This window comes from Vigna unguiculata, chromosome 8, assembly GCF_004118075.2.
Source record: "Vigna unguiculata cultivar IT97K-499-35 chromosome 8, ASM411807v1, whole genome shotgun sequence".
Taxonomy (NCBI): Eukaryota; Viridiplantae; Streptophyta; class Magnoliopsida; order Fabales; family Fabaceae; genus Vigna; species Vigna unguiculata.
In genome coordinates this window covers 10,129,455-10,144,969 of record NC_040286.1, presented here as the reverse complement: position 1 = coordinate 10,144,969, position 15,515 = coordinate 10,129,455, and the positions used below count along the sequence as shown (strand labels likewise).

The window sequence follows — 15,515 nt, the reverse complement described above, 5'->3', positions numbered from 1 at the left end:
ATTTTATTAAGTCATTTTAATAAAAAAAATTAGTATAATATTCAAACAAATAGAAATTTTGGTTCAAAATTAATAAGAGACAATATTATTCTATTTTGGAAAAAAAATAATTAACAAAATATGAGTACTTAATGAAAAATTAATTAATAAAGTAATATATTAAAAAGTCATTTTTAATAAAAAATATTAGTAAAACATTTATACAAATAACAAAATTTGGTCTGAAATTAAGAGAAAAAAATATAAATTTTAGTACTTAATTTTGTAAAAATATTTATACTTAATTAGTTTTAATCTTATAAAAAATGGATTAGAAAAATATTTTATTTATTAAAAAAATTGGGACAAAATTGAATCAGATACACATAAGTAGGTATTAAATTGAAACAAATAGACAATATATAAGGATTAAATCGAAATCAACACAATGACGTCTGATAGTGAAACTGACACGTGGCATTACAATACCACATGACACTGACAATGCCATGTGTCACACATAGGGACATGACACATATTATTTTTATTTTTTTTTCAAAAAATTTAAAAATTAAAAAAAATAAAAAAAAAATCAAAAAAACTATATGGTACTAGATTGACACTTTAATTAAACCTTTTTTATAATGTTTAAAACTTAAACCAAACCCCTCAAGACCCAAGTGCATCTTTGAATATTACAGATTTTGGATAGTTTCGTAAAATCGGTGAAAGGAAAACGGAAGGTTTTGTATCCCAAATTGAAATTTTGCCATAATTAGGTTTCTTTATCAACTAAATATTTCTTTAAGCCAAATAAATTATTATTTGTATCTCGGTTTTTTATTTTTTATTCTGAATTAAATCTTGAATTACCGAGTTTGTGATGTTTCTCTTTTGAAAGGCTTTTGATGGGCTACTACTTTCTGCACTTCCCCTTTTCTCTTCCTGCACCTCCTCTTCTTCTTCCTGTACCCTATAAATTATAAAATCCTCATTTTATCTATTAAAAAAATATTAAAAGCCCTAAAATTCTAATTTCACATTCCCTTTCCGTTTCATTTTCTCCCTCCGTTTCATTTTCTCCTTTTACACAAAGCTGTGGAGGATTGAAGGCCAAATTAGCACTTAATGTGTGATAGGAGGTGAAAGATCGAAGGAGAAAGGAAAGTCGGAGAAAAATAAGCATAGGGAAGTTGTTTGGGTTATTTAAAAAAATAATAATTCTGAAATGGGCGTTCTAGAAGTTATCTTGAGGTTCAAAAACGGGCGCCTTCTCCCTGCACCTCCAAGAAATCTCCTGTACCCCCAAAATTTACGTTTCTGTCCTTATTTAATATCCTGTGAGAATGGGTGAAAGTTGGTACGGACGCAGTAAATTTGATTTACTGCGTCAACGTCCCTGCACCCCCCAAAATGTTACTATACGTTCCTTGTACTCCGTCTGTTCTCCATCATCCATTCATTCGTGCTTCTTCAGTCCTTCTCTGCAGTGGTCCCTCTCATTCGTGCTTCTTCAGTCCTTCATTCTCTGCAGTGGTCCCTCTGTCTTCCTTCGTTCATTCTATCTGTGGTGGTCCCTCGAAGAGGTTTGTATTGTATGACTTTGATTTATGTTTTTTTAAGTAATCCTGATTTGTTTATCCTGCCTGAGTATGCATTTCATTATTGTTTTGTTTATTGTGTGACACTGAGTATGGATTATTGTGATTATTATTATGATTGAAGGTTGATTCTTTGAAGGAACTGAGTAACTACGTTAGCTCCTCCAAGTGGTATTTCCATCAATCAATCCAGGTTAGCCTTCATACCCATACCCATAAGTTTGTAAATGGAATTTGTTTGAAGGGATTGTTTGGAATTCATAATTTATAGGAAACAGAATACAGAATCCGTTTCAAAACTGTATGAAACGGATTCTGTATTTCGTTTCTAAAAAAATTTGCAAATTTTTTTATGAAACGGAATACAGAATCCGTTTCATACAGTTTGAAACGGATTCTGTATTCCGTTTCATAAAAAAATTTGCAAATTTTTATGAAACGGAATACAGAATCCGTTTCATAACTGTATGAAACGGATTCTGTATTCCGTTTCATAAAAAAATTTGCAAATTTTTTTATGAAACGGAATACAGAATCCGTTTCAAAACTGTATGAAACAGATTCTGTATTCCGTTTCATAAAAAAATATGCAAATTTTTTTAGAAACGAAATACAGAATCCGTTTCATACAGTTTTGAAACAGATTCTGTATTCTGTTTCCTATAAATTATGATTTTCGTATCATTGCATATGTATCATGGTAGAATTGAATAACTTATTTCGTTGAAATTTCCGCTCCTTATTCCGTTTCATAGTATTCCGTTTCATACTTTGATTTTGTGTGTTGGTGTGTATATTGTGTTATTGGTGAATTTTTAATGTGAGTCTTTGTGATTGGTGAATTTTGTAACGTAAATTATGCAATGAATGCAATTAGTTTTCAATTTTTGAATATCAACATGCAATTAGTTTTGATACGTGTTGCATTCACTCGTTTGTCGAGCAGCTCTATGTGCTACATATGGGTTCCAAATCATCCCATCATATGTCAAGCCATCCAACTGGACTCTAACATCAGCTATAGCGGAAATGGCGCGTCCAGTGACATAACGTAGAGCACGGGGTTCGGTCTCCACATATGTATCCCGTACTTGCTTCCTTCCCAATGTAGGGAAGTGTTCGTATATCCAAGCCTGTATCAAATAAAATTTCATTTAACCATTGTCATATAAAACTAAAAACAAGTGAAATAAAGAATAAAATGTTATATAAATGGGTACCTGCAAAAGAGGTAGATATCCAGCTAATTGCTTTGTATTTGCAAAGCTGGCATCTCCTAGCTGCTCATATAAGTGGACAAGAGCAGCAACTCCCCAACCATATGTACGACATCTGGAGAGATCTCTAAATAGCTCGAGATAATGTGTACGAACATAGGTCGCGCTTTTGTTAGCAAATATCGTGCACCCTACAAGGTGCAAAAGATATGCACGTGCAGCAAACTCCCATAGCTCGTTTTCACAACAGCTGTCATACAACTCTCTCAACCAGCTAAGTCGGACCTGTGCACCCCGACTTTGATTAAGCTCCGCACAAGCCATGGCCCGGTCAACACCAAGAAGTATCGTCAAAATCTCAACAGACTCTTCATATTCAAGATTTTCAGTGGAGCAAAAGTTTCCACTGATGGAAAGATGGAGAAGTGACCATACGTCATCCAAAGTGATGGTCATCTCCCCAATGGGTAGATGAGAAGTATTAGTCTCGGGATGCCATCTCTCCACGAAACCCAATACTAACCCAAGATCGATATATTCATATAAAATATCGCACAGAGGCGATAATCCAGAAGCTAACACAAAAGGTGCAACAGAAGGATGAGGACGTCCTAATTTCTTCACCTTTTTAATATGAGAGACCACTTTCACAACTCGATCCTAACAAAAGAAACAAAAAAGACTAAAAATACTTAACAACAACAAAATTAAACCTATATAAAAACTTCTTACTGACCTGACCATCCCATATCATGCGTGCAACATGATCCTGGTATCGGGTCAATAAAGATGTATCATATGGACCCCCAGGAAATCCTCCACCATCGTTATCAATGCCGTGCTCGTCCTCCTGAGGAACGTCAGAAACCTCATTCTGAACAATATCATCCTCAACCACATTAGCCTCATGCTGACCCCTTCTACGAGCCGAAGCTGTGGGTCTCTTCCGTGTACCACCCTGTCTAGAACTCTCTGGTGCATCATTTGAACCGCGTCTAGCTAAATTTCCTCGTGTTCTAACCATATCTGTAATTCAAAGTTTGAAACATTAGAATCCAATATAAATTTCCTGGAAAAATAACTAAATGAAATAAACAACATGATTTTAAATTCCGTTACCAAATGCAATTTCTGTTTAATAATAGGAAAGGTAAATTATTGATGCTGATGAAGGCAATTTCCTCTACTGGTTTGTAAATTTTACATGCTAGACTTGGAAGAAATGTTTGTTGAATTTAATGCTTAAATTGGTGACGGACCAGTTTAAAGTTAATCATATAGTTATTAGTACCAACCATGAATCACCTCATTTTAATGCGAGCTACCGTGTGTTCTCTTCTTTATACCTCTCTAACCATTCTTTCTTTTTCCATTTCACACACATAATCTCCAAAGACTCAGCCTTTAATTACATTCAACAAGTAACTGGATTTCACGAAAAAAACACAAAAAAAAACACAAAACGGATACTAAAATCCGTTTCACCAAAATTAAAAACAAAAAAAACAAAAAACGGAATGCGTATTCCGTTGTATATACTTACCTATATACTATTTTTTTAATAAAAAAAAACAGTGCTTAATGTGCGTAAATTTTGCTCCAAGGTTTAAATTCTCATTTTCAGAATATTTTTAAATTAATGCAAAAATTACAGATGGATGAAACTAAAAAAAAAATAGAGTGGAACACACTATATTGCTATTTGTTGATCTTTTTAAACTTTTTTAAATTTATCCTAAATATTAGCTTTTGTATTTTGCCTCACTTCCCTACGTATGCATTTGCTCCAATCATATTTGAATTTCATTCCATTTTTTACTTTATGGTTTACCAAGAATCACCATGGTGACGTTTTTTCTGCCATTTTTGTTGGGACAATTTCTTAGAACCATCCTTTACTTCTTAAGCACGTCGGGAATGGGTTTTTGAGGCATTGTTTACTCGACACGGCATTCAAAAGCCATTTTTGTTGGGACAATTTCTTAGAACCATCCTTTACTTCTTAAGCACGTGGGGAATGGGTTTTTGAGGCATTGTTTACTCGACACGGCATTCAAAAGCCGTTTCAATAAAATTGAAAAAAAAAAATGAAACAGAATGTGTATTCCGTTTCATACACTCCCCACACGGCTTACAAAAGCCGTTTCAGTTAAATTTAAAAAAAAACAAAATGCCAAACGGAATGTGTATTCCGTTTCTCCCTTCCCACACGGCTTACAAAAGCCGTTTCACAAACAATTTAAAAAAAAAAAGCCCAAACGGAATGTGTATTCCGTTTCGCACTTCCCACACGGCTTACAAAAGCCGTTTCACAAACAATTGAAAAAAAAAGCAAAGCAAGTGTGTTCCGTTTCACCATTCTGGAAGTTCACTCCTAAAACGAAACCAAGATGCAAAAATCAATTAAAATAAACCGACAACATTCCTGAAATTAATTATAAATTTCAAAACATTACTTGGAGAAGATGCGGGTGCGTTTGTGGTGTTGCGCAAGAGAAGACCAGAAAAGGGAGGCAGCAGAGATGAAGACTGTGTTGTCCACGCTCGAGAGAAGAACTGTGTGGTGGAGGTGGAGGATGTGTGCGACCAAAGTGGGAGAAGACCAAATGGGAGAAAACCAAACGGAGAAGACTGAGGAAGAGTGTGTGGAGGCTGTGTGGGAGAAGTGGCTAGGTCAAAGATTCCTGATGATGGGTGCAGGGAATCAGATTCTCTCTTGGGGTTTGTTTTGGGGGTGCAGTGGTGCAGGGGTATGCGTTCTTGGGGTTTTATTAGGGGGTGCAGTGTCAGGGTTTGGGGGTGCAGGGGTATGGGGTAAAAAACACACAGTAAATTTATATTTAACCATGGGCAATTATGGGAATAAAATTGGTTTTGGGGTACAGACGAGATTCTTGGAGGTGTAGGGAGAAGCCCCCTCAAAAACGCCTTTCGGAACATTTATTTTGGAATATAATATTTCTTATATTCAGAAACATTCAAAAGAATTTTTCAGAACAAGTGTTCTAGAAGCTATTTTTTGTATTTAGACGATGGCTTTCAAAATATTTATTCTGAATTTCTTTTTATATTATGAAATGATTTTTATAAAAGGTATTTTTGAGTCTTGAAATATATTATGAAATAGCCATTCTGGAATATAAAACAAATATCGAAATAAGTATTTTAGAATGCCTGATCTGAAAATACTTTTCAAAACACTATTTTGGAAAAATATTTATATTTTAGAACCATAATACCCTTTCAGAATAATGATTTTGGAATATAAAGAAGTTATATTTCAGAATGGACGTTTCGAAAGCTATATTCGGATTTGAAAATACTTTTTGGAACACCCATTTCAAAGTTTTTTTTTTTTTTTTTTTTAAATAATCCAAACAACTTCTTCCTCATGATTATTCTTCTCCAAATTTCCTTTCTCCTTCACATCCCATTACACATTGAGTGGGGATTTCGTCTTCAGTTTGACATGACTTTGTGTAAAAGAAGAAAATGAAGCAACATGAAGGTAGGTGGAGGGCATTTTGCGGCACAAGGAAGGAAGGAAGGGAATGTGAAATTAGGATTTTAGAATTGTGAATATTTTTTTAATAAAGAGTAAAATGGGGATATCGTAAAGGATAATGATATTTTGATCTACTTTTAATCCACTACTTTCAATCATCCTTAGATTATCACATCACACCACTAAGAAAAAATAAAAATATATAATTGAAGGATGATTGGAGTGGTGGGTTAGAAATGGGTCAAAATATCATTATCCTAATATTAAATCAATGGTGTTAATCCTCATTCTTAAAATTTTCTAATTTTAAGCCAACTCTAACCCTAAACAAAAAATATTTAATAAAAAAATGTGAATTTTAACAAAACTATAAGTATTGTTATGAAAGTTATGGATTGTCCATTTAGTTGCTGATAGTTAGTCAGCTTGATTACTATTGATAATATTTACATTATTTACATTAAGTATGTAACCCTTGAGTTGTACCCTTTGAGTTGTCTTTTGTACCTATAAATAGAGACTTTTTCCCTTATGACACACATAAAACTAGTATTTGATACTCTATTCTTTCTCTTTATTCTTCTTTATATTATTAACTTTGTTTTATATAGTGTATAATGAACATTTAATATTTTATATATATATATATATAATATTATATATATATATAATATTATATATATATATATAATATTATATATATATATATTATAGTAATTGTTATAAATGTGTGAATGTATAATATTGATATTTTTCTAATATTGGATGACACATGAATAATATTATTAAACTTGAATTGATATTACCTAGGGAATATGCATGGTAATTGAAAAGTCTTCCCTAAAAATTATATATAATGTCCCATGATAGAAATATAAATGTTGGATTTTATTTATTGCATATTTTTAAATGTTGAATACAAAAAGTCATCACTTGTGTATTTACGTGTATAAATTAAATGGAGAAAAACATTGGATTTACGGTGCATTAATTGATTGAAATTGTATTGGTGGATGCAACTAAATTTGTGCAGCCAATTAACGTAACAAGGGACAATGAAGTAACTTTTAAATAAAATTAAATAAAAGGGACCATGCATTTTTGGGTGCAGGAAATTTAGGTTTTAAAAAGTAATAAATTTGAACTTGATTAATATTAAAATATAATGGGTAAATTAAGATTGCATTAAATGATATATTAAAATATATATATATATATATATATATATATATATTTATATATTTTGTAAGAATGTGAAGAGTTTTGATATGGATTTGTGGTTCTAATTTTATTATACTATACATATATAAAGGTTCAAAGATTTTGGATATGATATTTTATACTTAGTTTTAATTGATATTATTTGATAATATATAACTTGCGAAGTTGATTAATTTTTGGTGGTACGTGCAACAAGTTGAGGTTATTAAGTTCATTAAAATTTAATTTATATATATATATATATATATAAGTAATATTGGATAGACTAAATATACTGTATTTTGCTGATAGTGCAAGAATTAAACTCTCAAGATTATTAATTTATTTTTCTCTTGTTTGATCATTCGAGAAGTTAATATTCACATTTTATATCACAAATCATGTTTTGAAGACTCCGGAAGAGTTACTAAGCTTCTACGAAGAAGTCTAATAGAAACTTATTAAGTTCTAAAGATATTTGACTAAATAGATATCACATTGAGACAAACAACGAAGGAGATATGAAATATCTTTCTATTAATGGACTTGGGTTGAATAAAAATAAATAAAATGCATATTGGAGAAATTGTCAATCTTCTCTTATGGCTTGTACTAAATATATATTAGTACAATTGAAATGCATGCCATTGTAAACATAAAGTTTACGAAATCAAAAATGAATTTCTTGTTTGACATGATTAGTTGGGTCATCTTGGATCTATCATGATGCGAAAAATAGTTGAAAACTCTTGTGGACACTCACCTAAGAGATCACTTCCCAGATTATCCGTTTAAGAAAATTTGTCTTGATAATGCTGGTGAATTTACATCTTATGCTATTCATGAGTATTGTATGTCAATTAGAATTGAAGTTAAACATCCAGTAGAACATATGTTCATGCTCAAAATGGACTTGTAGAATTATGAATAAAACTTCTAAAGCTGGTTGCAAGACCATTACTTATAGGAGCTAATCTTCCAATGACTACTTGGAGATATACAATTTTACATGCTACAGTATTGATTCGCATCAAGCCAATAAGTTATCATAATTACTCTATTATGCAGTTGGTTTTTGGTCAGTAACCTAATTTTCTCATTTAAGAGTTATTGTATATGGTCGAATTTCCCCACCAAAAGGGACTATGATGAGTCTTTAGAGACGATTGAGAATATATGTTAGATATGATTCTCAAATCAATAAAAAAAATCTTGATCTTTCAAGAGGAGACATATTTATAATTTGATTTGTCAACTGCCATTTTTGATGAATGAGGTTTGCCAACATTAGAGGGAGAAAGAAAACAATTGAAAAAGGATATTGGTTGGAATGAATTATCATTGTTTCTCTTGATCCTCATACAAAAGAATGTGAACTCAAAGTTCAAATGATCATTCATTATATTCTTAGTCAAGCAATTATCATATGTTTTTACTGACACAAATAGGGTAATTAAATCACATATACCAACTGTTAATGCTCTAAATAGAATTAATATTAATTCATTACACGGTTTAAGTGTGGCAAGCTTATTGGTTCCAAAGATAAAACTCCTCGATTGAGAAAAAGAGCTAAAAAAAGGCAAGATGACCTAATCGATGAGGTGTAAATTACAAAAGATTCATTTGACATAATTAATAATTGAGTTCTAGAAGAACCTCAGGTACCTGAAATTGTTAAAATGATGAGATCTCAATAAATTATGTCATGAATAAGATAACATGGAACCAAAATAAAGTCAACGTTGACGATGCCTTAGCATATAATATAATGATGAATGTTATGAGTGATAATGAGGATCAAGATTGTCGACAAAGAAATGATTGGCCAAATGGAAAGATGAAATAAAAGCAAAATTAAATTTACTTGTTAAACAAAAGGTTTTTGGACCTGTAGTCCGCACACCTGAAGGTGTAAAACTCATTGAGTACAAATGGATTTTTGCGCAAAACAATAATATAAATAATGATAATTATATGAAAATCCCTGAAAGATTTTATTTACCCAATAATGGAAATTCTAAAGTGGATTATTCAATAAAATTGAACAAGTCCCTTTTTTGGGTTAAAGCAATCAGGACATACATGATATAATTGTCTTTGTGAGTACTTGTTAAAAGAAAGGTACTTATCCATGTATTTATATGAAAATATCAGAAAATAAATTTGTCATAATTGTTGTTTATGAATATAACATAAATATTGTTGGAACTCCTAATGAGTTCACAAAGACAATTGATTGCTTAATGAAAGAATTTGAGATAAGAGATCTTGGAAGTACAAAGTTTTGTTTAAGATTACAAATTGAGTATTTAAATACAAGTGTTTTTGTACATCAAGATGTTTATGAAGGTGCTTAAAAACTTTTATATGGACAAATTATATCATTTTTGCACTTCAATTGTGAAACTGTTAAATGTTGATAAATGTCATTTTAGACCTCACAATGATGAAGAACTTCTTGGTCAAGAAATATCATATTTTAATGTTATAAGAGCACTAATGTATTTTGCTTATTATACTCGACTAGATATAGTATTTTCTATAAATTTGTTAAGCAAGATATAATTCTTCACCTAAAAGAAGACATTGAATTAGTGTAAAACATATATTTCGTTACCTTAAGGGTACTTTGAATATAGACTTATTTTATCTGAATGATTCAAAATCAAATGAGTTATGTAGATGCAGGTTATTTATATGATCCTCACAACGGTTGATCACAAACAAGATATTTCTTCACATGTGGTGGCACAATGATTTCATGGCGGTCTGTGAAATAAACCGTAATAGCAACATCATCAATCATGCAACTTTTAACATTACGTGAGGAAAAATGGAATCAACAACCATATATGAAGACAACCGTGCGTGTATTGATTAATGATATATTAAAGATTTATTTACAAAGTCCTTGCCAAGGAGAACTTTGGAGCAATTGTTTCACAAGATTGGGATTAGATGAGAGTTTACACGGGGAGGAGAAATAGAAGAACATTATATCAAATAATTAAGAATGATGTACTCTTTTTCCTTCATTAGGTTTTTATTCCAAAGGATTTTTTTTCTAGTAAGGTTTTAACGAGGCACGTTCTTTGATCAATGGACATCTAAGGGGGAGTGTTATGAAAGTCATGGATTGTCCATTGAGTTGCTGACAGTTACTCAGCTTGATTACTATTGATGATATTTACATTATTTACATTAAGTATGTAACCCTTGAGTTTGTCTTTTGTACCTATAAATAGGAACTTTTCCCCTTTGATAATGAGACATGGAAAACTAGTATTTGATACTCTATTATTTCTCTTTATTCTTCTTTATATTATTAACTTTGTTTTATAACAAGTATAACATTTATATAATAATTAAATTTGGTATCAATTTGGAGAGGGATAAAATTGTTCCATTTAAAAAAATTGGGACTAATTTGAACAAAAATAATGAATATGCAGACCAAATTTAATATAAATCATTGGTCTTGACACGTGGCACTAACCCTTACACATGGCACGATGTTAGCTTAAACCATGGACATTTTTTTAAAATAAAATAAAAAAACTAAAAAAAAATCATGAATTGACATGTGGTAGACACTTTTCATGGTTCATTAATTATTTAACTAGTATTAGTAAAAAGAACCAAATTGAGCAAAATTGATGAAAATTGGAACCAAATTGAAAAAAAAATAAATTATGACTAAATTGAATAAACTCAATGAAAATAGGGACCAAATTAGTATTTAAACATTCTATTATTTATCTACTTTAAAAAATGACCTAATTTATTTTAACAATAAATATAATAATCATTTATAATTGTTATTTTTGTTATTGTTGTTTCATATAATCCATTTCTCCTCTAATCATTTAATTCCTTATTGATTGCTGGTGGCTATAAAGGAGCAGTTCAACTAGGTGTTCTAATAGGCTCCCATTTTACTTGATAGATAGAAGGATCCTAAAAAAAAATCTATATATATATATATATATATATATATATATATATATATATATATATATATATATATATATATATATATATATATATATTGGTTAGTAAACAACTATGGTTGCCATATAGTTCATGATATTCACATAGATGATCTAAAGATAGAAACACAATTGCAAGTCATTAACAAACCCTCTATCAAGAGTATTCAAGTACATATTCTTATAAATACACCAAATTTCGATCCTTTTTATGATGTAAAGGGATCAAATAGCATTTACAATCCAAGACTCATGAAGAAGAATCAAGAAAGCATTTCTCATATATGGGTCGAGAACGAAAGCACTAACAAAATGGCTTTCGGGTGGTATGTGAGTTTTAATTGATATAATTATTTTTAGGTTAATTTAATATATTTTTCATTCCTAGACTATTATACAAAATTTTGTTTCGTTGTTAAACTAAATTTGTTTCGGGTGTAGGGACCAAGAGCCTACCAAAGAACCTCTTCAAGCTTACTCCACTTCTCACTACAGCGATAACTTCTTCTCCAAGAAAATTCACTCCTTTGCTCGATCGGCTGGGATGACGATCGGGGTACCTGTCTATAGGGCTCCGATGCTTAAGTCAGTAATGAACCGATCGGGGTATCAGTGTAACTGCTGTAATAAATGCGAATTAAAGATCCTTACCAACCTACCTTTGGGCCCTATTTATAGTTTTCGGTGTGGGCCTATAATTAGGGGTCCTTAATCACGGCCCAATGATCCTTTAATCAAGATTACTGACTCGTTTAACGTTAATTAACCTGATTGACTGGTTGTTCGACCGTGCGACTGATGGCCGCTTGACTGGATTAGTTATGCCCTGTTTTTAACAAGTGAACGATTCGTGTATGGCTGATCGACCGACGGACGCATGTAAAGGACTACGTGAGTCTAAAGAGATGGATCCACCGATGGTTGATCGACCGATGGTTGATCCACCGATTGTCATTTGTTATGTTTAGGTGCTGCTCGTGCTTGTCCGATCGACCGATGTGCCATTGGGGATCAGAATCACTCGTTTAGGTGTTACCGATGGACCGATGGGTCTGAACGTGGTTGGCTTGTGACTTATTTGTATAACCGTTTGACCGATGGTCCTACAGTTTATTTACCAGGCCGTTCGACTGATAGTCTTTTAACGATGCTATGTGGTTAGTTTGTAGAACCGATTGACCGATGGTCCTACGCAGTTTATTTACCAGGCCGTTCGACCGATAGTCTTCTATGTACGAGTTTTTCTAACCTTGGCCAATGGGCCTTGGCCGATGGGACATACAGTACAAAATTATAAAACATCTCTCTAACAAATAACATGTGCATGTTATATTATACTTTAGAGTAGAACTTTGTATTTCAAACGAGAAACACCGTACACTACATGCTGGTTACGAGGATGATGTTTTACAAAACTTTCATAAAATATAAAGACTAAATATTTTATAATTTAATTTAGAGACAAAATACAACTTTTAACAATATTTAGAGACTAAAAATAAATTTAACCCATTATTCTTTTATTAAAAAATGCATAAATTTTTACATTTATTGAGTTTTAATTAATACTTATCATTTAATTTGTGATAAAGGTGGCTTCACTAATACACAATGGTAATCCTGCAACTTATTTCTACTAAGCATAGACAATAAGAAGAGACTTATTTACTTGTTTTTAATCTTTACTTTCTTTTTCTAGTAAAGATCCTCACTAACCTTGTAAAATGATATACTATGTTGTATGATAACTTTATTTACTTAATTATTTTATATTCTTAAATGTCACAGTCAAATAATTTCTAGAAAATGGGATGTTACAATCTCTGGTCTTTAGGTTTTGTCCAACACATCTATCTACGGATGGACAACTGTTGAGCCTTTATTTTCTATTACTTTGGTGATGTCGATGTCCATACAACTTCACAATCAACTATATACAACTTTCACTATGAAATTTAAGAATAACATGTAATTGATAATAATGATATACATTTTTAGGATCGAGAAACTCAAAATCGGTGTTTGAATCTCCTTGGGCATGATATTGGATATTATCTTGGGACATTATTCTCAAACCTGACTTTAGCAGAGAAAGTCAGGTGGGGTGGGAGAACAATTACTCCTCTTGACACTATCAATTCTCAAATGGGATTTGGATATTTTCCAGGTAACAACTTTGTTCATTCCTATTACTTTAGGTATATCTGTAAATTAACGTGTAGTTTTTCATACGATTAACTCATTCTAGAAAGCTACTATAGGATCTTAAGATTCATGATTCTTATATATTCACATACATAAATCATAATAGGATACTAACCTAGACCCATGAGAGATCCAATTAGAATGCGATCTTCAATCTCTGTTCTTCAACCTTCTTTTTTCCAATCTATCTCTTTACCTTTCTTTCTCCTCTCACACTATCTTTCTTGATGGCTTACTATGAAAGAATCTTATGGCCAGAGACAAAATCCTAATCCCCTTTTATAAACCAACATCCATCAAGTTGGGTTGAACTTTATTTTATCTTTATTTTACTTTATTATAACTTCACATAATAACCAATAGGTCCTTATATTTTACTAAATCACATTTGGACCCATCATAATATTTCAAATGAGTCACAATAGAATTAATTCGTCAATTAATTTTAAGATTCTGTCACTTGACTCATATGATGTCATAACATTTTGTGATTTAATACATAAACATAATGCGCATTAATGGACCTTACATAAATTGGTTTTATCACTATTCATAATCAAAGATACAAAAATAACAAGAGTCATGACGGTTGCACATCATTCAGTCGATATGGTCCCTTCCATGCACTACTTTCCCTTTCTCCTTAATATAACTTTAGAATGAGAAGCCCATAATCGGTTCAAACATAATATCATTTCAATAACAATAATAGTAACAATAACATAATTTGTTTTCTTCATCATAATTTGGATGAATAAACATAAACATAAAGAAGAAAACACAAATTTCAAAAACTCATACATCAAAGAGCTTAGAATGTCACATAAGCGTTAATAAAATTACCATTAAACATTTAACATTCACTAATAGACATAATGTCCATATTCTTTACATGGCCAACAAATAATTTGGGTGTTAACCCTTTTGTCAAAGGGTCAGATCATAAGATCAATGCTAATATGTTTTGTTGACACTCTACATTTCTAAACTTCTTCTTTAACAACAAAGTATTTCAATTTCATATGCATAACACTTTTGGAATACTTGTTTTTCTTGGAAAAGAAGACTGTTGCGAAATTATCATACTAAATTTTCATCGACTTAGTAATACTGTCGACTACTCCAAGTCTTGAGATAAAGTTCCTCAACAAATTAGCCTGAACCGTGGCCTCAAAGCATGCCACAAATTCATGTTCAATGGTGGATGCAACAATGACAAACTTCTTTACACTTTTCCATGAAATTGCTCCTCCAGCTAAAAGATACACATAACCAAATGTAGACTTTCTTGTATCCATGCAGCCGACAAAGTCTGAATTGTATAATCGATCACCTCAAGGTGATCATATTTCCTATAAGTACGCATGAGATTCTTTGTTCCTTGTACGTATCTTAAAACTTTCTTTGTAGTTTTTCAATGCTCCAATCCTGGATTACTCTGTTATCTACCAAGCATGCCAACTACAAAGCTAATATTTGGTGTCATACATGTTTGAGCATACATCAAACTCCCAACAATAGATGTATAAGGGATATCTTCCATCTATTTCCGTTCTAAATCTTTCTCTAGACATTGCATGAGGCTAAACTTGTCTCCTTTCTGTATTGGAAGGGGAGATGTTGAACATTTTCCATTATGAATCTCTACAAAGCATTATTAATATATGCTTTCTAAGACAAACCTAACAGTCCTTGTGATCTATCACGAAATATTTATATTCTTATCACATAGTATTGCTCACTCATATCTTTCATTTCAAAATTGTTAGAGAGAAACATCTTAGTCTCACTTAATAGACAAACATAATTAGTCGCA

At 31.5% G+C, this 15,515-nt stretch overlaps 1 protein-coding gene across 1 annotated transcript; it reads right to left on the bottom strand.

Moving 5' to 3' along the window:
- Positions 1-2,485: 2,485 nt before the first annotated feature.
- On the bottom strand, positions 2,486-14,997 carry LOC114194813 (protein MAIN-LIKE 1-like). Its single transcript, XM_028085224.1, has 4 exons — positions 14,811-14,997; positions 3,534-3,823; positions 2,801-3,457; positions 2,486-2,713 (listed from the first exon to the last, which is right to left on the bottom strand). The coding sequence occupies exons 1-4, from the start codon at positions 14,995-14,997 to the stop codon at positions 2,486-2,488; spliced, it is 1,362 nt and encodes a 453-aa protein (XP_027941025.1).
- Positions 14,998-15,515: the final 518 nt, after the last annotated feature.

Bases quoted from the DNA above. Each gene is read 5' to 3' on its own strand.
- LOC114194813 (XM_028085224.1), bottom strand. From the start codon at position 14,997: ATGGATACAAGAAAGTCTACATTTGGTTATGTGTATCTTTTAGCTGGA. The intron at 3,824-14,810 runs GTATTACTAAGT...TTTGAATTACAG, and splicing joins AAGACTTGGAGTAGTCGACA to ATATGGTTAGAACACGAGGA. The intron at 3,458-3,533 runs GTCAGTAAGAAG...TTCTTTTGTTAG, and splicing joins GCATGATATGGGATGGTCAG to GATCGAGTTGTGAAAGTGGT.